Source organism: Tenrec ecaudatus, chromosome 2 (genome assembly GCF_050624435.1).
Source record: "Tenrec ecaudatus isolate mTenEca1 chromosome 2, mTenEca1.hap1, whole genome shotgun sequence".
In the NCBI taxonomy this organism is placed as follows: domain Eukaryota; kingdom Metazoa; phylum Chordata; class Mammalia; order Afrosoricida; family Tenrecidae; genus Tenrec; species Tenrec ecaudatus.
Window position 1 is genome coordinate 155,598,935 of NC_134531.1, and position 25,990 is coordinate 155,624,924.

The 25,990-nt window shown below is 43.7% G+C and overlaps 1 protein-coding gene across 2 annotated transcripts in view; it reads right to left on the reverse strand.

The window, feature by feature from the left end:
• The window catches only part of DPYSL3 (dihydropyrimidinase like 3), a 158,340-nt gene that overhangs the window by 84,451 nt on the left and 47,899 nt on the right, over positions 1-25,990 (reverse strand). The window contains exon 1 of one of the 2 annotated variants that reach the window (XM_075541782.1): positions 2,633-2,884. The exons of the other annotated variant lie outside the window; for it this stretch is intronic. Within the exon in view, the coding sequence (XP_075397897.1) occupies positions 2,633-2,671 (39 nt within the window). The 5' untranslated portion in view covers positions 2,672-2,884. Of the gene's footprint in view, positions 1-2,632; positions 2,885-25,990 lie in introns of those variants that run through there. 2 annotated transcript variants of the gene reach the window in all.

Below are 25,990 nucleotides of genomic sequence, written 5' to 3' on the forward strand. Positions count from 1 at the left end.
TATCATGAAAATTCCATAACCTTGCCATTAGAATGATATTTGAAAGGAGAAAAACAATATTCGAGTAGCCCATAAAGCAAAGATGCTATATTTAGACCTTCCATCATATTTTCTGTATATGCACACGTGTGGCCCTATTTTCACATTTTTAACCAAATCTAAGAAGGGAGCCACAGCCCTTGTCGTATGGAGGTAACCACAATTGACAGAGGCAAAAAAGCATACAGACATTTCACCCTGAATCAGAATCCTTGCTCATGGCGACACTGGCACAAAGCATGAGCAAATTCTACAAATGGATTCCTTGTCCCTATAGACCAACCCCCTTCTCCTGCTGTGCCCCCACCACCACCACCACCTTCCCTCTGAGGTTAACAATGAACACAAGTCATCTTGGCTTGAAGAAATTCACAACCGCTGTCCACTCTGGTCACAGCTGCTGGAGACACAGCCCCTGTTCCTTAGGCAAGGCTCCTCAGCAGAGGCTGCTCTGCAGCACCACGCCCCACGCTCGCAGAGAAAGGATGGAGGGCACATTGAGAAAGAAGGCTGTACCCCTGGGAAGATCATCCAAACAGAAACAAAAGGAAGCCCTTGCAAACCTAGCCCTGAGACGGGCTGGGCACCATTTATTGGGACTACTAAGGCAGGTTATTAAGGCTGAATTTCTTAATGTTTCTTGAAAGGTGGCCTAAGGGATCCCTAACAGAATGGGCGTGGCTCTCAGTGCCAAATCACAGGCTGAGTTAATAGGGGGAAAAAACAAAGGTCTTAAAACTAGGGGAGGAAAATCTATGTTCTGCCTTTCCCAAACAGGAGAAGAGGCAAATGCGCAGGTTGTAAAGCCCAGGAACATATACACAGCATGCCCAGTGCAGGGAGGGGCCAGCATGAAAGCGGTGGTTCTCTAGGTAAACAGGTATACCATTTGGCTTGACTGCCCATCAGCTTTCTTAGGGGAAAGTGTCCTCCGCAGCTTTCTGCAAAGGCGGTTCTCATTGAGAAATCCCTGTGCGCTGTCAGCGGCTAACAACCTGTCTTCAATCATGCACTCTACCATGTCAGGTAGAAGCAAAGGGAGGGTGGTTTAAACCCAGTCACCTCGCTCTAGCAAAAGGGTCTCCAACCAGCCCAACTCGTCCCACTGGGAAGGGTTTCTTCCTTGGGACCCGCTGGAGAGCGGGCAGGAGCAGTGCGTCTGAGTGTGCAGTGCAACTCAGGTGTATGAAAAAGGCACGAAGCTGCCAGAGAAAGCACACCCTTGACAATAACGTGCACTATGGGCAGCAGGGGCTCCTTCCTGCCAGCAGAGCGGAAAGTCCTCCATTGCGATCCAAAATGCAACGTGTTCCAGGCATAAGGGAACAAGTGCAGAGGGACTCACAGCCACTGCAAGACCCAGCCAATTAACAGCAGTAACAGGTAAAGCTCTGCCCTGGGGCAGCTGCTAAGCCTCCTGGGGCCCAAGGATCACTTCCTTTGTTCGCCTAGCAAAGATGGAGTAGCCACCCATTTCCCCCACCCCCACTACACATACACACACACACACACAGCCACAAAGGTTTCATCAAATTCACTATAGACAAAGTCCAAACGCACTGCTGCGGGCTAAACTAACAAATGTCAGTGCTATTTTTTTTAATGCCAACCCCAGTCTCTCATAGATCCCTAAAATTGGGGACATATTCTCAAAGTATCCCCAAGGAATGCGGCTGGGTCCGGGGTGGGGTTATTTTACTCAATAATGCTGGACCCCGGCAGCGGACTGTGTACCCAAGACACGTCCCTCTCCACCCAGCCCTAAGTGCACGCCCAGCGCGTCTGACACCCTAGGGCCACAGGAGGCTCAGTCTGCACATAATGGCAGCTGGACCAGGCACACACACAAAGCTTGCTTCTGCAACTCCTAACGAAAATCTGGTCTAAAAACTCAGCCTTTTCTTGCAACGAGGGGAGAGAGATGACATGAAACATGTAAAACGCATGACCGATCGTGCCCGCTGCAGCCCCGCTAGCTGTCCAGTTCCAAACATGACGCACTGAAATCTGAATTGGGGCGAATGCAGACGTGAACAGGACATGGCGGGGACAACAGTCCAGACACCCTCGCGCTTAGGGCGTGAGCAGTGGGGTGGGGTGAGGATTTGGCAGAACTGCGGGAATGGAGCTGGGAGAGGGGCGCGGTCGGGCAGGCTGGGCTCCCACGGGGGAAAGGTGTCACTTCTCTGTACACTGTCCGCCGAAAGGCTCCTTAAACAAAAAGCGCACCTCAGCCGGGGACCGCGCACAAGGACACCCCGGGCGGCGTGGGGTCCAGCGAGAGGCTTGAGCCCGGCGCTATTGGGAAATCACCCGGTGGTCAGACAGGAGGATAAATAAACCAAACTTCCCCGCGCCACTGTTTGGGTTTCCTCTTTGTTTGGTTTCCCCTCAAGCCTCAGGGTCGCTCGTCTGTATGGCGCCTGCCGCGCCGGCGAGACTGACCGCCACTCGCCGCCACCCAGACCCCCGGGCCCCCGGCCCTCCCCGGGGACAGGGCCGGGGGAGGTGGCGGGGCTGAGACTGGTGGTTTCGGGAGCGAGCGAGGGAAGGAAGGAGGAGGACTTTCGGCGAGCGCGGTGCCGGGACTCACCGTGATCCGTGGGATGTTCTTCTTGCCTTGGTAGGACATGGTGGCGGCGACTGTGGCAGCGGCTGCCTCCCTCCCTCCTGGCTCTGCTCAGGGCTCGCCCGCGCCTTCCTCCGCGCACAGCGCCGGGAGATCAGGTGGAGCGAATGGTGCGCTGGCCGCGGCCGCCGCCTCCTCCCGCCTCCGCCCCTCCCGGGCTCCCGCGGCGGCAGCCGGAGACAATGGTCAATCTCCGCAGCGCTCCTCTCGCCGACCCCCTGCCCCGCGCGCCCGCCGCCGCGCCCGGCTCGCTTCCCTCCCCCGCGTGGGTCTGTGGCGGTGCCAGCTGGGACCCCGTAAGACAAGAATGGCTGATCCGCGACTCCACCCTCCTCTCCTTTATCCCTATTGATTTGCCTCCTTGCAGCTGCCTCTCCCACTTTTCCTTTTGGACGCGGGAGTGCGGCCGCGCGAGCCCGCTCCGCAGCCGCCAGGAGGCGCACGCACTCGCCGGGGCCGCCGCCCGGGACTCGGGAAGACGCGACCGCACCGCCCGCCGCCGGCTCGGCCTCGCGCCCGGCCTCCGCCCCGCTCCCAGGAGGGTTTCCCTCCGCCCCAGAGGAGCCGGCCCGGCGCGTCCCCGATCTCGCGCTCCACCGCCGCCGCGCCGCTCGAGGCGGCAGCCGCAGCCTTTGTTAGGACCGCGGGCGGGCGCCGCCTAGGCCGGTGCCTAAGCCCCTAGAGAGCCCTGAACGGGCCAGGCGTCGCATGGGCTTGCTGGCCCGCTGGCATGGCGAGAACGCGAAAATGCGTATCGGAAAATGCAAGTCATTGTTATCTTTGGGAGGGTGGTTGGGGGACACTGCGACCATCAACCCTGAACATTCTTCCTTGGTCTCTTCGATAGTCTCAAAAGAATCGTTTCTAAAGAGACTGAACAGGCTGCCTGTTAGGATGGAATCTAGCACAGCAGCGCCGTTCAGGCTGTGAAACAGTGGAAACACCTGTGTGGGAAGACCAAGCCTGCACAGTCACGGTCACGGTCATGGTGAGATGTGCAGCCTTGGGATGTGCACAGCGCTACCACTACGCTCCCTCAGTCGGGAACCATGTGCATGGCTCTGAATCCACGCTGTGCTCCAGGCAAGGCTGCAGACAAAGGTTACACTGTGAGGAAATGCAAACACATGCCTTTTCAGCTATAAAGTACAGTGTCTTTCGGTTACCCGCAAAATTCAAATTTCCAGGGAAGTAATTTAAAGGAGCCACTGTGTGTGTGGTCAGAGTGGTAGTTGGGGAGCTTCCTCAGCTGTCCAGGAAAATAGGCCCCAATACGAATTTAATAATAATCCTCTCCCTCCAAAAGTGTCTTGCTGTGCAAACATTACAGAAGCAATCTCAGAAAAACCTCCTACCATTCCCACTTCCAACTGTCAACCTCCAGACCGTCCTAGACAGACACTCTTGGTCTGGCCAGGTCTGCATTAGGGATCTTGAATGCACTTTCTCTAAAGCCAGCCACAGTTCAGATCTGAATATCTCTTCATTCAAATTTAACATTTACTTTGCAACAGAAATGATTTACTGGGCATCCATGGAAAGAAAGTGCAGAATATTCCAGCTTGGGCTTTCCATAAACCTGAAGTAAACAAGCCTTGTCATACAAGCCATGGATGGATTATGGTCCTTTTACACACCCCACTCCACCCCTCCCAAGAAAATGAATGCAGACTTCCAGTTATTCATGTGTCAAGGAACTGGATGTAATGCCACAGGAAAAGGCCACCACATTCTCCACTTCATGTCTGTGATTCTCCAGCAAGGAGGGTGAATGCCAGCAAAGGTCAGCTCCCAATACTCTTCTTCAAAGCACAGAGGAGAAAATTAAACATTGAAGCCAGAGGCACGCCCTAAACATTTTGCTTTGTTCTTTAAAGGATAAGTGCAGAGACCACTAGCCAACAGTTGTGAAATTACAAAGCATTCTGGGAGCTTGGCATGCAAATGAGCAGGATTAAATTTAGAATCTAGTAAAAGGAGAATTAACTACATACTATGGGGCCCTGCAGAGCTCTCTCTGTAGATCTTTCCCATTGATTTCACAGCTCAAAGCTTGCTGGAAGGCATCTTGCAAACGTGTTTTTTAAGAAAAGCAAAACTATGTAGAGGCTTTTACAATCCTAAAGAAATGCCTTTACTTTTTTTTAAATGCATCCATTTGCGTTTCTTGCAACCTCATTAGCTCCTCTGTTACTGTCCTTAAAATCCAGAACATTCTCTACTAAATAGATTTGCACTATAATTTTGAACAGTTGATGAATGCATGTGGTTTCAAATGACAAGGCTTGGTTAAACCTTTTGAGGCTGTACTGTGTAGAAATTGTGATGTGCAGCCCCACCTCAAACTGCAGGGACAAGCCATGCACAGGGATGCATGTTAACCAACTCATCGGTTCAAGCTGTTGCCATCACCAGAAGTGTACAACAAACAGTTTCTCCCCCCTGTTCCTCTTTTAAACATCTTTCTCTTACTTAATTCACAGTATTTCAGATGATTGAAGTATTTATGTGTGAAAGGAAAAAGCTTTCCTTGGCTATGCACGGATTCCCAGGAGAAAGAAAGGCAGCCATCAACACAGGATGCCTCTCTGTCTGGCCAAGAGAGAGCAGGGTGGGACCAGTAGGGATATTTTCCACAATGGAGTGATTCTCAATGGTTTTCCTTGGATAGAATATGTTGCTTCACTTTCTGGATCTCAGGAAACATGAAAGAAAAGGGAAAGACAGGCCAAAGGCCGAGGGAGACAGAGATGGAGACACTGAGCCGGAAACTTGATGTACAGTCCCAAAGTAACTTAATTTTCGCCACAAAACCTGCCACATTAGCAAATTTCTACACCTTCATCAATAGCTACTTTCTTCTAGTTATTCAAACCAGAAGTGTCACATCATCTTTGACTTCTCTCCTCCTCTCACCCACCATTATCAACCAAGTCAGCAGATGTGATTTGTATTAGGATAGGGTGACTAGAGAAACAAATCCAGCGACATTCATATATTTGTAAGAAAGAGTTTTATATTGAGAAATAAGTATATTCAAGAACACATCCCAGGCCAGACCAACTCAAATTCAGAAGTCCAATACTAGCCCATAAGTCCCTCTTCAGACTCACACACCCACATGCAACAATGCAGGATGCACCTGCAGTGGACACATCTCCGGGGCTCCCGCAGGGCCCCAGCAGGTCTCTGAGTGGCTCCCCAGCAGGAAGGTGAAGAAGAGCAAGAGTGGCCCGCCTCCAGAGAGCCATTTATCTCAGTGGTACCTCCCAATGCCCAATGACGTCATCAAGCTGCAGGCTAGTCTCCACCCCTACACTTCAAGTTGACATGAAATTAAGTACCCACCAAGCGATTGATCCTATCTTTTAAATAGATCCAGACTATGAATTCTTCTCTCCACCTCTTACCGCCATCTTTCATTACATGGTCTACTGCAGTAGCGCCCTTCTTCATCATTCTTCATTCACTTATTCATTCTCACAATAGTCACATGAGTATTTTTCTAAGTTTACCCAAACAGCCAGCCCCCACCTGTCACTTGTTAATTTCGATCTCTGTTTCATCTTTCTTCATAGAGATATTCACCATCTGACATTTTAGTTTATTATTGCTACACTATCTTTCTCTGCCTCCCTGGAATGTAAGCCCTTTGAGGGCAGTGGAGTGGGTTTGGTTGGGCTTGGGTATGAAATACATGGACTATAGTTCTAGACCTGGAAGTGACCTAGTCCAAGATCCATATTCTGATTCGGCTACTCTCTACTTCTATGATCTTTGGCAGAATACTGAAATCTTCTATTATCATTTAATTTCTCCACAAACTTTTGGAAGCCCCATCACATGTCTTATTCGGTGAGGTGTATCTGAATAGAGCCTTCCCCATAGATATTATTCAATAACTAATAAGTAAATGAAAGTGGGACTTTTTAAAGGACTATGTTTGATGAAAGGGTTTTCCTATAACTGAAGAGCACATGGTTCAGTCTGCATGAAGAGCATCTATGTTGCCTCTAAGGCTTCTTAGAGAGAAAGACAGGACTTTCTACTCCGCTAAAAACTTGCAGTCTCTGAAACTCACAAGAGCGGGTCTACTTGGCCCTGTAATGTCTCTACATCAGCAATGACTCGGGGGCAGTGAGTTTGAGGTTGAAAGCTTCTTAAGAGTTTCCCAACTCTAGATTTCAGAGTAGCTGATTTCAAAATGATAAGAGATCACTTCACTTATTTGATACAGTCAGAAAAATTCAAGGCATCATACAGACCAAAAGTGCTGACTCAGTAGACTAGCTCTGGTACCTGAGCATTGATTAGAAAATGTAGCTTTAAAGAAGCTGCCAGCAAAGGTTATGCAGAAGCCCAGAGCACTGCGTTAATTTGGAGAAGGTCTAAGATAATGGAATAAATAAAGTTGAGTTCAGAGTGGAAAGCAAGGACCCTACAGGACCCTTTAGGGTCAGGTTAGAACTGCCCCTATGAATTTCCAAGTCTGTAATTTACTTTTTTTTACGGGAGTAGAAAGCCTCCTCTCTCGCCTTCAGAGTCTCTGGTGGTTTTGAACTGTTGATCTTGCAGATAGCAGCTCAAGACTTTGCCAATGAAACCACTAGGGCTCCTCCTGTGAGTCAGAATTGACGTGATGGCAGTAAGTTTTTGGCGATGTTATACAAGGAAGTACCCCCCCTAAAAAACAATGGTCACTTTTTCTGGTTTTGTTTTTTATGGGAGGGGGATATTTCATTTGGAGTTTGTTGCACAGGTCAGACTGTCAATCATGCTTTCTATTTAGCGGTTCTGAGGAGATTGTGTAACAAATGTTTTGCAACGTTAAAGAATATATAACAAAAAGGGTGCAAAAAGGCCTGGTCTGTGGCAGACAAGACTGGTGTTGCCACCATGACAATGCAGCACCTGCTCACACAGCCATCTCTGTGCCAGTTTTTGGCAAAAAGACAGCATGCCTCTCTTGCCCCACAATCCTGACTCACCTGACCTCACTCCATGTGACTTCCTTCTGTTTCTGAGAATGCAGAGAGACATGAAAGGACAGTCATTTGACGATGCAGAAGAGGTTAACAACAACAACAACAACAAAGGAGCTGCAGTCAGCCATCCAAACAGATGAGTTTGAAAAATGTTTACAAAAACAGGTGAGTTTGAAAAATGCTTCCAAGAATAGAGTTGAAGGTTTGACAAACGGAGAGTATTTTGAAGGGGATAAGGTTGTTTTGTAAAAAAACAATTAAATATCTGACTTTGGAAAAAAATCAGCTTTTGGGGGTACCCCCCTCAGGTACCAAGTAGCCCCCAGTGTTGCTGCTGGGTAAGCATTAGCAGTTCAAACCCGCCAGCCATGCCATGGAAAAAATTGAGACTGCCTGCTCCCGTAAAGATTAACAGCCTTGGAAACACTATATAGGGTTAACTGTGAGTTAGAATCAACTCTATGGCAATGAGTTTGGTTTGAACTTGGGGGTGTTATTTTCTGATTAGTGATTTAGACCTAGAATTCAAATAGTCCTGGGTCTGTATTCCAATTCAGCTACTCTCTACTTTTATACCTTAAGGTTTCTGGGCCTCAGTTTCCTCAACTCTAAAATGGGTATATTAATATATCCCTCATATTATTGTGTAGGAATTTATTAATGCATTCAGCTGACACCCATTGGGTGCCTCCTATAGGTTGTAGGAAGTAGAGATCAAAAGACTTGAACAAACCAGACAAAAGCCCCTGCCATTATGGAGTTTCCACATGAAAGGAAGACAGAAGAGTCATACACAAAGTAAATACATAATATTTAAAACAACATATTAGAGATAATAAAGCACCCAGGAGTAATGAGAATTTTTCTAGGGTGTTTGGGGCTGAAATTTTACACCCAAAAGTCAAAGAAGATCAGGTGAACTTATGATAGCTAGGGCCCAAAGCACTTCTCAGAGGACTTGCCCAGCGTACAGATGGAAGAAGTGTGGTGAGGATACGACTCTGACTCACACTTTTGCTGATTTAAAACCATGTAATATCACCGCCTTCTGTTCAAACAGTTGCCTGGTGGTGTGTGTGCAGGTTCCAAATGAGCACAATTACATGTCCTGGAATATTTCCCTTCTTTGCAATGTTATCTAAAACGTTGATGATCCACACAGTTAAATGACTTTGTATAGTCAGTGAAACACAGAAAAGCATCTTGTTTTCAGACAAGATTCATCTGACATGCGCAATGATACCCCTCATCACACATCCTTTTCAGAATTTGGTTGGACTGTCTGACAGTTCCTTGACAAAAGGTGTGCTATTGCCACCTTTTCGATTATCTTCAGCAACACTCCATTTGCATGTGATATTGAAACCTTAGATTGGAAAGCAACCAAAATATGGTTGGGAAAGAGCTGACCCAAATACGCAGGCCTGGTATGGGTAGGGTGTGTTGTTTAACAAGGGCTGTGGTAGAGGCATGTTTTAAAAGGAGAGGGAAACTAGGAAATGAAGGATGAGAAATTCAGTCTCATAAACAGTGGTTCTCAATCTGTGGGTCGTGACCCTTTGAGGGTCGAAGGACCCTTTCGCAGGAGCCACCTGATTCGTAACAGTAGCAAAATGACAGTGATGAAGTAGCAATGAAAATAATGTTATGGTTGGGGGGTTCACCACAACATGAGGAACTGTATTAAAAGGTCACGGCATTAGGAAGGTTGAAAACCACTGCTCATAGAGATGTAGGGCATCAGGCGTGTGTGACCGTGAAACTAAAACTAAAACCAAATCAAACTCACTGCCATTAAGTCAATACAGACTCATCGCGACCCTATGGGGCAGGGTAGAACTGTCCCTGTGAATTTCTGAGGTTGTAACTGCTAATAGGGGTAGAAAGCCTTGTCTTTCCCCCATGGAGTTGCTGGTGGTTTTGAACAGCTGACTTTTCGGATCACAGCCCAACATGTAACCACTACACCACCGTGTGTGAGAGCGAAGGACGGCGAAAATACTGATGATTAAATGAGATTGAGCATTGACAGCTGTTAGCACAGACTAATATGCTGGCAGCTAGGCCTATCATTGCTTTTAGTGCCTTGCTGTTTGCTAAACTATGGTAAGTACTATGTCTTATTATATTTATCTCTGTGGTCCTGAGCTATTGCACGAGTGATTAGGGCAGAATAACATCTAAGGGGGAAGGAGATAGTCGATTAGAGAGGAACATCTAGAAGATTCCCTCTCTTCTTTACCATCTCCAAAATGTCTAAAATTAGTGCTTAGCTATTGGCACAGTTTTGACCATTAAAATGATTTTCCACAATTTAAAAACATATGTCTTTATATTTTATCTCATTAATATGCAGGAATAGTTCCTGGGATTCTATTTGGAAGAGCAGAGAGAAAAACTGCTCTAACATAATACCCAATTCAGCAGTGAAGGATGCATTGCCCAGCTGCTGCCCCATCAGGGGTAGTCCTCAGTTCTCCGCCCTGTGCAGTAATTGTCCTCAGGCAGGGCTGAATTCCCCACTAAGCAAAGTAAACACAGGTGGACTTGTGCCTATTTCACAATCGGTAGTGAGCAGTTTCACCGTGTGCATGCTTCCCTTGCTTACTGGGCAGTCTGACATTGCCCCCAGCTGTGCTCACTGAGGACTAACTCCAAAATCAAGTCCCTTGCAGGGGGCAGCCTGTCTCCAAGGACTCTTCTAGAGAATACACCAAACAGTAGAAAATATTCAGATATAAGAAACAAAGCTTCTTGGGAGATTAGGAACAGGGCTTACAAGATATTCATTCTGGTTAGACCTACAGCCGATAGTTGCCTTTCCAGCACAGATATACTGAATGACAGTCTACAGTTTAACTGAGTATGCCCTGGTGAATCTTACAAATGTCCACATAATCACCTGGGGAACCTTGCTAAACTGTAGATTCTGATTCAGTATATCTAGGGTGGAAAGGCAAAAGTCCCAATGAGGCGGGATCAAACCAGAATAAAAGAGCGTAAAGTACTAGTTCAATTACGTGTGATGGTAGGAAATGAGTCCCAGAACTAGGCTCCTCTAAAAGGATTCAGAAACAACACAGGCCAGGTGGTATTATTTAACCCTCAGAAACCAGGTGGATATGGTTATCATGATTATAAGGTTGGCGTGGTTGCCAGGAAGGGCTGATCAGCAGGAGTTATGGAGACTTAAAGAAACTCCATCCCTAGAAGACATTTGGGTAGCCCAGAAGGAGATTATGATAGGCAGAATAATGTCTCCCAAACATGCTGGTGTCCCAATCCCTACAATTTGTGAATATGTTGCTTCATATCCCTTGCAGATGTCAGTAAGACAAAGATATTGCGATGGGAAGATTATTATGAATTATCCAAGTGGTTGAATAAAACCTACATGATCCTTACCTGAGGGAGGGGAGAGAACCGGAAAAGAAAAGAGATGCAATCAAGTAGGCAGCAACTGTAAATGCAAGGAAAGGCTCCTTTTCTGAGCCTCCAGAAGGAACCCAGGCCTGGTGATACCGTTTTTTTCCCTCAAAACACCCTGACCTCTAGAATGGTACGAGAATAAATGTGTATTGCTTCACGTCACCCAATTTGTGGTGGTTTGTTACAGCGGTATTAGGAGACTAATATAGGTAGCAATCATAATAAAATGAGGATTGAGGATAGTCACTGCTCAAAAGTCATAATCCTTTGCCCAGTTTTTGTACCTGAGCCAATTGCAGACCTGCAATCTGTTAACCAAAGAAGGGAAAACAGCCATTGGGAGGCACTTGCATCCTGGTGTCTTTGGTTCGGATCCCCCACCCCACCCCACTGCTTCCTTTAATGGTCTTCTACACCAGTGCCAATGTAAAGTGGGGAAATGAGCCGCGATGGCTAGTTGTGTGTGTCATCCGGGATAGGCAATGGTGATCATCAGAGTACCAGTCTAATTGCTGTTATAACCTGTGACTGAATCAATTGACCTCAAGTAAAGCAAATTACTTTCCTTAAGGCAGGCAGGTTTCACCCAATTAGTTGAAGGCATTAAGAACAAAAAGTGTATCCTTCATATGTGTTCTTACTCCAGACTATAACTACACATATTTCCAGAGGACTCTTCTAGTCATTTGACCTATAGATTTAGGGGCATAAGCCTGCACAGGTCTCAAGTCTACAGATTTAAGACTTGCCAACTCTTTACAATCCTGTGAACCAACAGGAGTCTCCAGCCTGACACCTGACTTTGAGTCTTGGATTTGTCAATCCCTGAAATTGCGTGAGCAAATTCCTTGTATGTGTGCTTACACGTGAACATATATGTATGTGTGTACATACACATATACGTGGCATGTTCACATTGCTTCTTCAGTCTTTGAGGTAAAAGCTATCACATAAAGAAAATCAAGCATATGCTCCCAAATCCTCTACCCCTCCTCAGAAAACGTAGTGAACAAAAAACGGCACCCTTAAAGGTCTGATGCAGCGCTAGTAGTCTCTGTCACATCTCCACTTAATTCATTCCTCTCGCTACCACAAAAGCCACACGTCACACACACACACACACACACACACACACACACACACACACACACAGGCATGTACTTCAATCACTGGTTCTGTTCCTCATTAGAGCCCTGATTAAGAAAGGCGGCTGCCGAATGGCTTGAGGGCTGTTGAATCCAAGTGTCCCATTCACACTGAAACTGCAGGTGTCACGGTGGCTTGGGCCAGGCAATTGATGAACTGCTGGTCTACCTCTGACTTACATTCAGTCTACTGGATTCCCAACCCCACTCAGTGATCATTTTATGAACCCCCAATGATTACCGTAGATACTCATGTATAAGCCGAGTTTTTCAGCACATTTTAAATGCAGTTTTGTGGTAAAATTAGGCGCCTTGGCTGAGATTTGGGTCAGCTTATACTCAAGCATATACGGTAATTGAAATGACTGTTAATTGAATTAGTTATTAGCACAATATCCACATTGATTCCTCAGTTTGTAAGGTAAAAGCTATCAAGTAGAGAAAACCAAGTCAAAACGCTCTACCCCACCTGAGAAAATAGAATAAATACAAAATGGCAGAGATCAACACATCTTAAAGGCCTGATGAATACCAGGCTATCACATCTCCATTTAATTCATTCTTCTAGATACCACAAAGCCCTGGCAAATATTGAACCATGAATGGCACCATCAGTAACAAGACAAGTTGCCTCTATGGTGCCAAATGTTACATTTTCTTGGAGGTGACTGATCTAGTAAATGAATTACTTTACATCCATTCTAGAAAAGGATATAAGAAGCATTGGGGAAAGGGTTGTTATTTTCTTTCCTTTTGTTGTTTTGTTTTGCTCTGTTTTGTTTTTGTGCTTATTATTGTCTCTGCATGTCTATCTAGATAATATAGGCAGAATAAACAATTTGGAGGAGACAACAACGGGACCGACAGATCTGGGGGAAAAAATAGAGGGGAACGTTGGGGAAAGGAGGTGGGTGTTAACAAACCCAAGGACAAGGGAACAACAAGGGATCTAAAATCGATGGCAAGGAGGGTGTATGTAGGATGGCTGGTAGGGCTTAATCTAGGCCAATGTAGCTGAAAGGAATTACTAAAACCCAAATGAAGGCCAAACATGATAGTGGGACAAGATGAAAGTAAAAGGAAATTGAGGAAAGGACAAGGAGAAAAATGGGCATTTATAGAGGTCTAAAGACAGGCATGTACATATGTACCATATATACTTGAGTATAAGCTGACCTGAATATCAGCCGAGGCAACTAATTTTAGCACAAAAACTGCAGTAAAAATGTGCTGAAAAACTTGGCTAATACACGAGTCTATATGGTAAATATATTTATATATAACAATAGGTAAACAGATATGTGTAAATATATTTATATTTTAAGTATCAAGGTTGCAAGACAGACATTGATTGGGCCTCTACTCAAGTACTCACTCAATGCAAAAATACTTTGTTCTAATTACCTGGCATTCTGTGATGTTGAGCTTCCCAACAGGCTCTCCAAAGACAAAATGGGTGAACAAGTAAATGTGGTGAAGAAAGCTGATGGTGCCCGACTATCAAAAGATATAGTGTCTGGGGTCTTGAAGGCTTGAAGGTAAACAAGCCATCTAGCCGAGAAGCAACTAAACCCACATGGAAGAAGCACAGCCTGTGTGATCATGAGGTGTCGATGGGATTGGGTATCAGGCATCAAAGATCCTGAACAAAAAATCATATCAATGTCAATGAGGGGGAGTCCAGAGTAGAGACCCAAAGCCCACCTTTAGGTCACAAGGAAGAGATGAGCCTGTCAGGGTGCAGTATAGCACTGGTGAAACATGCAACTTTCTTCTAGTTCTTTAATGCTTCCTCCTCTGTGACCCCCCACTAACTTCCCACTATCATGACCTCAATTCTACCTTACAAATCCGGCTAGACCAGAGCATGTACATGGGTACAGTTAAGAGCTGGAAATACAGGGAATTCAGGCCAGATAAATCCCACAGGACCAATAATGAGAGTAGCAATATCAGGGGTTAAGGGAAAGGTGGGGGAGGAAATGGGGAATATCACAATAATCTACATATAACCCCCTCCCAGGGGGATGGACAACAGAAAAGTGGATGAAGGGAGGCATCGGTCAATGTAAGACATGAAAAAATAATAATAATTTAGAAATTATCAAGGATTCATGAGGGAGGGAGGGGGGACAGAGGGGCAATGAGGAGCTGATACCAAGGGCTCAAGTAGAAAAAATGTTTTGAAAATGATGATGGCAACCAATGTGCTTGACACAATGGATATACATATGGATTGTGATAAGAGCTGTATGAGTCCCCAACAAAATTATTTAAAATAAAGAATGAACATACATTTAAAAATTATTTTGAATGCACTTGGAACAAAGTAAATACACGTGGGCAATCGCGACTCCAGAGCTTCCTGCCTTCCATCATACTAGAGCCCACAGTGATCTGGACTGCCTGGGCCACTGAGGAACGCAGCACTCATACACTATCTTGAGAACATCATGCCAAAAAGTCCATCGAAGATTTTGGTAGGATACATGATCTGCATGGAGTAGGAGACAATATCTACAAAGATTTATTGTCTGACACAATAAAATTTTAGGAGTCTAGTAGTCTGTGGTATACCACAATGCTCCAGAACAAAGGAAAAATATTTTATATCATAAGTGTCCTGTGAAGAAGAATGTAAAATGGATGGTAGACCTCTTCTGGTTTTATAGACAACACATTCCACATCTGGAAAGGTTTCTCCAGCCCTTGTGATTAAAAGGCCTTCTCAACTGTGAGAGGAACCTGGAACAGGAAAGAATTCCACAGCAGATCCAGGGGTCAGTGCAAACAACACTTTTCTCATTACGCAATAAATCCTATGGTCTTGGCTGTATCTATGGACCCCTGCTGGTGAGGCGGATTACGCATTAGGCTGCTAACCTCGAGGTTGGTGGTTCAAACACAGCACTACTTTGAGGGAGAAAGATGAACTATTCTGCTCCTGTGAAGATTTACAGTATGAGAAACCCAACATAAGGCATCATTGACTCACTATCAGTGGGTTTGGGGAGGTTTTGATGGTGTGAAGAGATACTAAATGTAGTTTATATAAGCCCTAATAGGAACATGGAAGTTTCCACCCATTGGACTCTGGAGCAAGAGAATTATACACTTTTTGCAAAATATCAATTGGGTGCTACTAGAACTTGGTAAAGATGGAGCTCCTGACCAAAATAATCAAATAATCATTCAGAAATGCCATCATGAGTGGGGTTCTTTGAAAACCAAGAAGTCATAAGATCAAGTGGATCCAGGAAAAAAAAATGAAACATGGAAGTGATACATCCAGGAACGGGCCTTAGAAAGGATGACGGGCACAAGCACTCTCCTCCAGCGGGCGGTCCTACTGAGCTGCTGGCATCATGCCCTACAGTTGCTCTAATGCCTGTCTGTCAGCATACACCTATAGCTCTTACAAGGAGTTGGTGGGGGAAGAAAAACCTGAGCCTGGTTTACAGGTAAGTTGGCTTTATATAAGGAGTCCTGGTGTTTGAGCTGATTAAATCACCAGCTACTAGACAAAAGGCTCAAATCTACTAGTTACTTCACAGGGAAACTATTTGGCATTCTGCTTCTGTTTGTGCTCTATTTTGCAGGGTTTTCTATGAGTCAGAATCCGCTTGATAGCAGTGGATTAGGGTTTTGGTTTGGTTTTATATAAATAACATGCTGAAAATAGACTATAGCCACATGACAGGGGTGAATTTGAAAGAAAACAGTGGCCACAATTTGGTCAGTGTACTTCATCATCTACTTTGTAAAGAAATAAAAGTAGTCAAAAATATACAATATGAACTCCTGGGTAGTGTTGAGTGGTTTAGCTAGTTGCACATATCCTTGGCAAAGATGTATTTATGAAAGTCAAGGACAAGGAAGGCTTGTGTAGAAACATGAGCTGATCTATGGGAGTGGGTATGATATATGTATTGCATATTGCATATTTGTGCCCTATGGAAAGCATCCATCATCAGAAAAAGTAGCAAGCCATGAAGCAGACACAATGAGTCCGTCAACTGACATCAGCCAGGCTCTGTCATCAGCCACCTCCCAGTTGGCTCAATGGTCAATTAATGACATCAGCATGTTGAGATGCGTCTGTACAGGAAAACAACAGCCCACTCCCCAATACTGATTCAGCTTACTGGTAGTGTCAAATGCCTGTTCTTTCAACATTAGCGAGCAACAGATTAGAATCATCCTCAGAGAGTCAGGTCAGCTACCTAATGCCATGTCCACTACAGTGAACTTCTTCCACTCTGGAAAGCACAGTGATAATTATGTTTACATAAATCGATACATAGTTTGGTTCTGCATATGCCTTTCTTGCTTTGGGGGCCTCCATCAACACGACTACATTAGAACTTAAAGAATTTTGGTTCTGCTTTAGATTTCAATTTTTAATTTATTTTGCTGTTGTTGAGAATATACACAGCAAAATACACGCCAATTAAATTGTTTCTACATATACAATTGGTGACACTGATTATACTCTTCCAGTTTTTCAATCCTCCTCTCTTGCTACTCTGAACAAATGTATTGGCTCCGAAGGTTCATAGCTGATCTTTTAGGCTCCTGTTCTCAATTAGATTCCAAACATATAGTTCTTTAAGAGCATAATACTTAAAACACCCATTATTTGCCACTTAAGCTAAACTACACATTGCTCAGTTTTAAAAAGACTTCAGGAGGTATTTTCTGTTTGGGGCTGAATGATTAACTTGGGGCAATAGTTTCAGGGGTCCATCCAGCCTACACTTTTCCTGAAAATTTGGAAACCAGGGAACTCTGGAATTCTGTTCTGTGTCTTGTCACTTTGGGTCAGGATTCTTACAGAGAATCTTTGATCAAAATGTTCAGCAATATTAGTCCTGGGCATCATCAAATGCTTCTGGTGTCAGGCAAAAGAGGCTATTGTTCATGGAGAAAAATAAACCACACATTCCATTACCTTCTCAGATCCCTACCTCTCCTTCTTCCTCTGTTCTTTCAGGCAAATAGTGGGCAATTGTTGTGTCTTGGATGACATCCAGCAAGATCTTAAAAGCTTGCTAAAACAGCGTAAGGAGATTTATGTGGTGGCACCAGACCCCACATAACATCCCTTCAGAGCAAGGAATCAACTCAATAGTAAAGGAGATGGAAGTGGGGCCACTGGAGTATGTAATCCATTGGTTGTATCAAATACCACATCACTCAGAAGCTGAAAGAATATCTGAATGTCCTGCTGACACACAACCGGAGCATCAATCCAAAGAGGATTCCTTGCAAGAAATCACTGAGCCCTTTCAATCAGTATGTATATGGTCCTATGTGTGTCCCCCCTGTCCTCCCCCTCCCCCCCCCAACTGGTCTGTCAACCTGTACAGTGGTGGCTGCGTACCGCTGTGAGGACACAAGCTACACCACCAGTTTCTCAACTAGCTGTCACGTCACCCTTGGGGAACAGGTCCATCAGAATTTTCACACCAAGAAGAGATAGGGAGCAGGAATAGGTGCTCCATTGTCAAGGGATTAGCCACTGAAAAGCTTCTGAATAACCATAGAGAATCTCTCAGGCTCAAGGGCATTCAAACTACACCTTGGGTAGAATTTCCTCCTCAATTTGTGTTATATGGTTTTCAGTATATGCAACCCAGGATTGGTGAACCTACAGGGAGAGCAAGTAGAATAAGGATTTTCTCGGGGGTAGGGGGACACAGGGGGATACAGTAACGGTGGGATGTGTGTGTGTGTAATAGGTGCTGACGTCAAGGAGTTCAGGAAGGAAAAGAGTGTTCTGAAACTGTGGCAGCAGTTGTACAGCACTGCTTGATGTGATGGAACTGTGGGATGATATGCTAGCTGTATTAATCCCCAATAAAATGGTTTTGAAAAATAGACATTTAAAATATCAATAAATCAAAAATAAATAAATATGTAAGCTGGGATGTAAGCAGAAGAAAACATAGAGTTGAACTAAATGGCATGAATGGAGCAAAGCTTTCATTGAAGACCTATTGATGGGACACACTCAAAATTTGAAGGAACAACTGCAAACATCCATTAGTAACCAGGACATGGAATACACAAAGTTTGAATTTAGGAAATTTGGAATCTGTCAAAATTTAAATAGAACTCATAAAGATAGATATCTAAGACATCAGGGAGCTGAAATGGACTGGTATGTGCCATTTTGAATTAGACAATCCTATGATTTCCTATGCTAGCAATAGCAAACTCGAGAGGAATGATGTGGCATTCATTTAAGATGAACATTTCAAGATCTATCTGTAAGAACAATGTTGTCTGTGATAGGATATTCATTTACATACCTACAAGGAAGTCCGATTAATAAAACTGTTATTCAAATTATCCACTGGAGCTAGTGATAAAGATTTTTACCAACTTCCCCAGTCTTTAATTGATCAAGCATTCAACCAAAATGAATTGATAATTATTAACAATTTGAATGCATAAGTTGGAAACAAACATGAAGAAACAGCTATTGGAAAATATGGACTTGGTGATAGAAATAAAACTGGAAATCACATGATAAAACTTGATACGCCCAACAATTTCTTCATTGTTAATAGCTTTTTCAACAAGGAAGAAGTCCAAGGTTAGTGAAGGCATTAGCCCAAAACAAGTCTTTAGGGATTAATGGAAATATTAATTGAAATGCAAAAAACAAATCTAACAAAAATCCAGATGCAGAAATGGAAGCACGCACTCATCTATGTAAAGAAACTCGAAAGGCATCTAACTAGGAGCGATCCATAGCTGTGCTCATTCCAAAGGAAAACGACCAAATAGAATGAGAAAATTATCAAACAATATCATATATAAGTAAAATTTCATTGAAGATAATTAAAAATTGGTTATAGCATTGACAGGGAACTTCCAGAGATTCAAGCTGAATTCAGAAGGGAAAGTGACAAAAACGGTATTATTTTTGACATCAGATGGATATTGGCTTAAAGTAGAGAATCCTAGAAAGATATTGATTTGGGTTGTATTAATTATGTAAAGACATTGAACTGTGTGGATCATAATAAACTATGGATAACATTGAGAAGGATGGGAATTCCAGAACATTCCATTGTGCTCACACAGAATCTATAACTACACCAAGAGGCGTCACTAGAATGGAACAAGGAAATATTTCATGGTTTAAAATCTCTGTGTAGAGGAATGTGGCATCAGCATTGGAGGAAGGACCATCAACAGACTGGGCTATGCAGATGACCCAACCTTGCTTTCTAAAAGTCCAGAGGACATGAGGCACTTACTGATGAAGGTCAAAGGCTGCAGGCTTCAGCATCTATTGCACCTCAATGTAAAGATAATAAAAATCCTCACAACTGAACCAGTAGACAACATCATAATAACTGGAGAAAATATGAGAACTGCCAAAGCTTCTCTTGTACTTGGATCCCTAATCAGTGTTCTTGGATGCGTCAGTCAAGAAATCAAATGATAAATGTCAAAGTACAAAGTTGGCACTTTGAGAACTCCATTGTGCCTGACCCAAACCATGGTGTTTTCAATGGCCTCAAAATGCATGTCAAATATGGACAATGAACACAGACCTCTAGAGAAGAATTGATGCTTTGGAATTATGATCCTGGTGAAGAATATCGAAAATAACATGGATTTCCAAAAGAACATATAAGTTGGTCTTGAAAGATGTATAGCTATAATGTCCCTGTTGTCAGGGGCCACCAGCGTGGTTGAGACCCATGGAGACGCTATGCACAACAGAATGAAGCACTGCTCAGACCTGCACCGTCCTCACAATGGTTCCTGTGCTGGAGCCCACTGCTAAAGCCATTGTGTCAGTCCATCTCCTTGAGGGCCTTCCTCTCTCTGCTCCCTAAGAATGCTCCTTAGAAATGAGGAAAGTACTGTGGAAATTAAGCAACAGACAAAAGTTTTGGTTACCTCTGTCATGACTTCGGGAGCCAGGTCTGTGCAGAGAGATGATATCTTTCCAACAGCCGCTTATTTGCTCTTGGAGCATGCAAGCCCCCTAATTACAGATAACCACATACATAACAAGGTGGGCTGTACCCTAATCCCTAGAGGTCCCTGGGTTCATTGGAGGAGCAACCTAACACCAGTGCTAGGGGCAGGTGCAGATAAGGGGGAATGACTGTCCCCCCAGCAGGGAGAGCCATTGCAACCTGTCCGCTCCTATAATTAAAACTGCAGGCCAGATAGCAATCAGCCATGTGCTTTTAAGAGGTAACTTTAAGGCAGCATTATTATGGGAGACTATTGTAGGGATTAATCTTGGTTATAAGAAAGTCATGGAGACTCATCTTTAACCATAAGTATGAAGGCCTCCTTCCACCCAGAATTCTGGCCAGCGAGTCTTCTTCAAATATGAGAATAAAGAATTTGTCCTCATACACTCTCTTCCCATTCCTGTTTCCCACAAGAGGTCAGTTTTTGGAAAAGGGCATGCTGCTTGCTAAAGTAGTATATCAGCAACAAATAAAAATAAAAGAGGAAGACCCCCATGAGATGGATTGACAGAGTTTCTGCAAAAATGGACCCAAACATAACATTTGTGAGGATGACACAAGCCACGGCAATGCTCCCTTCTGTTGTACACAGGGGGTCACTGTGAGCTGGGACCGACTCAATGGCACCATCAAAGCTGGGCATGGTAGGACCTAAAATGATACAAACACAAAAGCCATGCACATTCCCTTGCGTTGCAACTCAAGTTTTCCCCAAAGAGGAAATGCTTTCACCATTGATGCATAACAGCTATCTGTTGGACATTAAGTTGTAGTGGCTACTTCTGAACTTGAAGTTCCTGTGCTAGGTGTTCGACATGATCCTGATGATCAAGATGTAGGACTGATGTTACAAAAGAGACAGAAGGGAGTGTGCATGGCTTTTGTATTTGCATTATTTTAGGTACTACCATGCCCAACCTTGATGGTAAATGGACAATTCCATCAACTGTCATCTGAGAAGGACAAGGTGACCAGGAGGTGTCAGCCCCAAAGGTCCATGTCCTAACAAAAGGTAAACTAAATGTCAACTAAGAGCAAAAATAATCTAGACTGGCTCATAGAGGATGATAATAAGCATCATACTGGCCCTAAAAGCAGTGGGTAAGGTGCCTTGGTAGTGCCGTGGTTAAAGCACTCAGCTGCTACCGAAATGTCAGCAGTTCAAACCCTTGAGCTGCTTTAATAGGTAAAGATGCGGCAGCCTGTTTTCTAATTACAATCCTTGAAATGCTACGGGGAAGTTCTGTGCCGCCCTACATGGCTGCTATGCGTTGGAATTGAGTCAAAGGCAACAGGTATTGCCTTGTTTGGGCAGACCAGCTGTAGGAATAGAGCCCCTCACACCACCAAAAGAAGAGGCATCAGAATGCCAGGGTTGTTTCTTCTAGAGTTTATGTAAGGAAGGAAGCCCAGGTAGCGTGAGCAGTGTGGGCTCTACTGGACACCGTGCTAGCCCCCCAGATCCCTCTCCAGGACTGAGGACTTTCTGCTTAAGGTGTCAGCCCTTTCTGGAAACTTGTCTTGAGTAGTGTTCCCACTCCTTACTCTGGGCGACAAACACAGCTTGATCAATGACTGATGATGCAGCTTCTTTACCACAAAGGGACAACAACTCTAAAGGGTTAGTCCAGCTTCGGGGCCACCTGTAAATTCAGTTGAAGCTTTTGTTCATGACCACATCACAGCTTGTCTTTTCTTTTTGCCCATTTCTTTTCTGTTTCTTCTCCTTCCCCTCCTTTCACAAGTACTAATCCCAGGATGCTAATGAATATAGGCATCCTATTCTCCTGAGAATCCGATCCCCAGGAAACAAGCCCTCTACCAGTGCTATCAATATTAACAGTGATACTGATAGTTAAATATGTGAAAGTAGAGATTGGTTTTACTTAGCCGGTATTTTTAAATATATAGATTCACCTACAGATATACATTTCTGTAAAAATTGTAAGACCTGAGTATATATTCACAAAATGGTACCTAGTAACTAGAGTTCAAGATTAGCTACCCTTTAGAGAGAACATTGTGATAGTTAGGTGTTTTGTGCCAACATGGCTCCTGTAGGAACATGTGGGTGGTGTTTAGCCTGTCAACCAGGTTGCAGCTTGATTGCAGGGCTACTGAGATAAATGGCTCTCTGGAAGCCTCTCTCTCTCTCTCTCTCTCTCTCTCTCTCTCTCTCTCTCTCTCTCTCTCTCTCTCTGCTTCACCTTCCTGTTTACAAGCCACTTTGAGCTGCACTGATGGCAGCCAGAGCCCTGGAGATGTGTCCACCACCATTGGATCTAGAACACTTTGCATCCATCAGCCTATGATCTCCCTACATACATCATGGCATGTGGCTGTGTGAGTCTGAAGATGAGTTGGATTAGTATTGGACTTATGGACTCATATCAAGCTCATGGACTTGATCTGGACCAGACTAGTCTGTTTTCTTAATGTACAATTACTTTTTGATATAAAGCTCTTTCTTACACATATATGAGAGTCCTGGATTTGTTTCTCTAGTCCACCCAGTCTAACACAAACATGTATTCCCTAATTAGTCAAAATTCTCCAGTTACCCTCTTCTTGTGCATAGGATGGCCTTCCCTTTATTTCTGTCACCTCCCTGACTTAGAGTCATTTGAATTTCTGACAATAGACCAGTTGGAGATTTTGAGTTATTTAAACACTGGAAAACAGAGGTTCTCTGCCTCCAAATGATGTCTATTCCTTTTCTAAGCAATATTTAATGCTTTTCAGAATTGAGAGAGTAAGGAGTCATCTCCCAGAAACTGGCTTCCCCCCACCACATCCCACCTTGCTCCCATTGGAGGCTAAACCACAAATTGAATCCCGGAACTTATAGGGCCCTCTGTTAAAGCCTGCTGGAGAATATGCTCTGGAGTTGCTGAATCTTCAGTTAAGTGCAATTCAATTACTTCACCTTCGAACTGAATGGAAACACATGTTATTGGATTTGGATCTCCTCCTGCATAGCATAATAGCTCACTCTCAGCTGTAGGATGTGAGACTCACACTTGGATGTAAGCTCAGAATAGCAAGCCAACCAAGCCCCAAGTGCAAGGCTGCAACCGTAGTTTATATTTTCCAGTTCCCCCAGCCGTCTCCAGGAAGAGAACTTGACTGCTCACTTTTTGTTTAGTTTTTTTCCGGTTTCCTGTAGTCAGCTAGAACAAATATACCGGAACCATGAGGCCTCTTGAACCTTCAGCCTTTTTATCGTTTTTTGGAGACATAGGAATGGCAGAGGCATGCACCCGAGGGGCAAGTCACAGATTGCACTGAGTAAATTCCCAAAGGTGCATTAAATTTTGACCTAACCTTGAGCAGACTGTGTGTTCAGCTTTACATATCTAAGCAATACTTATTCATTTAAGGCAGTGCACATGAGACCTAAGAACTAGCGATAGAAATAGAGAAAGATGGTTAGATTTTCCCAAGTAATTTCAATGTGTAACTTTGAACTGACACCTTAAAAAAGTTGAGCCTTAATTTCCTAACCTATAAAAAGGGTCAGTCGATAGCTGAATTATAAGTTGAAAAATGGGAACAAGTCTTATGAAAAACAAAGATAATTTATTTATTACATAGATTGATTCAAAGAATCCATTTTGAGAAGATGGAAAATGGAGGTTCACTACTCAAACCAGCACTCAGTCAATCTTCCCGATCTGCTGTAGTATACCCCAAGATAGATAAAGGTTTAGGATTTTGTGTAGTGTATACAAAGTATCTCCCAAAAGGTTTACATAATTGAGAAATGCAGCTCTTAACAAGTAATCAAGTCCTGTTTTTATTAATTCAGAGGTAAACGTTATTAAGAATGAACACCAAAACTCTCGAGTTGACAACAGAGTTGAATACATTTTCCATTGACATACGCAGTGATGCCAGACTCATTTCATGACTATATTCTACAGCAAGAGGAAAATAATAGATGTTAGTTAGTAGAATGATGGTCTATTATAAACAGGTGTTAAGCTAAAGCTACTATGGATAACCAATACCCTCATATCTTTGATTCTGGTTTCATTCAATGTAAGTTCCATGCCTTGTACATCAATTTGTCATGGTTTGTGTGTTGCCATGATGCTGGAATCTATACCACTGGTGTCTCAAAGACCAGCAGGGTCACCCCAAGTAAACTGGTTTCAGTGCAGTTTACAGACAATGAAGAAGGAATGGGTTGCCCACTATGAAGGAAGTAGCTGCTGAAAACCATATGCACATCATGGAAATACTGTCAGATACTGAAGGCCCAATGGATGGAAGGAGAACATTGTGGTGGTGCCAGCAGATGGGCTCTTTGGATTGGAGGGAACTGAAGAGGAGCTGCTTTCTCAGCTGGAGTGGACCATGGTGACTTGAATAGAGTACAGCCTGTGGGAGTGGAGCCTGTGGGACCTTCATCTGCTGATGGGGCACAACTCAAGGTAAGAAGAATTAGCTGCAAAAATCTATTAATGACCATAACTTGGAATGCATGAAATGTGAATCTAGGAAAATTAGAAGGAGTCAAATTGAAATTAAATTCATAAAAGTATGAGCAAACTGTAATAAACTGGTATTAGCCATTTTGAATCAGAAAATCATATTGTTTACTATACTGGGAATGACAGATCCAAGAGGAATGGCATCATATTAGTTGTCAAAAAAGGACATTTCAAGGTCTATTTTGAAGTTCAGTGCTATCTGTGATAGCATTATATCTATCCACATACGTGTAAATCCAGTAACTCCAATACCACTGTGACAATATGATCAATACAAACATCATTCAAATTTATGCAACAACCACTAAAGCTGGCGGTGCCAAAATTGAAGAGTCCAACGTCTTCGGACAGAAATGGGTCAAACATGCAATCAAGGGGCATTGAAAATTATTGACCATTGGTTTGCAAAAGTTGGAAACAAAGAGAAATTAATAGAAATTGAAAAATGTGGCCTTGGTGCTAGAAATGAACCTGGACATAACACAGAATTTTCAAGACCTATGACTTCTTCATTGTAAATACCTTTTTTCAACAACAAAAAAGGTGACTATACTCAAAGATTTCCTCAGATGAAATGCGCCAAAATCACATTGACTGCATTTGTGAGGAAAGACCATGGAGAAGCTGAATATCAGCAGCTAAAGCCTGTGGAACAGATCATAAATTGCTCACATGTAAGTTCAGGTTGAGCTGAAAAAAATTAAAACAAGTCCATGTGTGCCAAAATATGACCTTGAGTCTATCCCACCTGAATTCAAGAACATTTCAAGAACATATTTGACACACTGAACACTAATGACAGAAGACCTGAAGAGTTGTGGGATGACATCAAAAATATCATACATCAAAAAAGCAAAAGGGCATTAAAAAATAGGAAATAAAGAGATCAAAGTGGATGCCAGAGAAGACTAACACGTTCTCTTCATCATAGAATAGTTAAGACAAATGGAAGAAATAATGAAATCAAAGAGCTGTATAGAAAATTTCAAAGGGCAGCTCAAGAAAATGTGGGAAACAAAGGACTGAGAAGAGAGTGTATGCAGATGAATTCTTTATTCCCATATTTTAAGAAGCCTGGCAGGCCAAGATTCTGGGGTGGAGGGAGCTTTGCACTTGTGAGTTAGAGATGAGTCCCAGTGACATTCTCATAATTAATATTGTTCCCTACTTTATCCTTCCATATAGTGCTACTTTAAAGTTCCCTCTTACAAGCACATGGCTGATTGCCCCAGCAGTGGTGTTAAGTTACTCCTCCAAT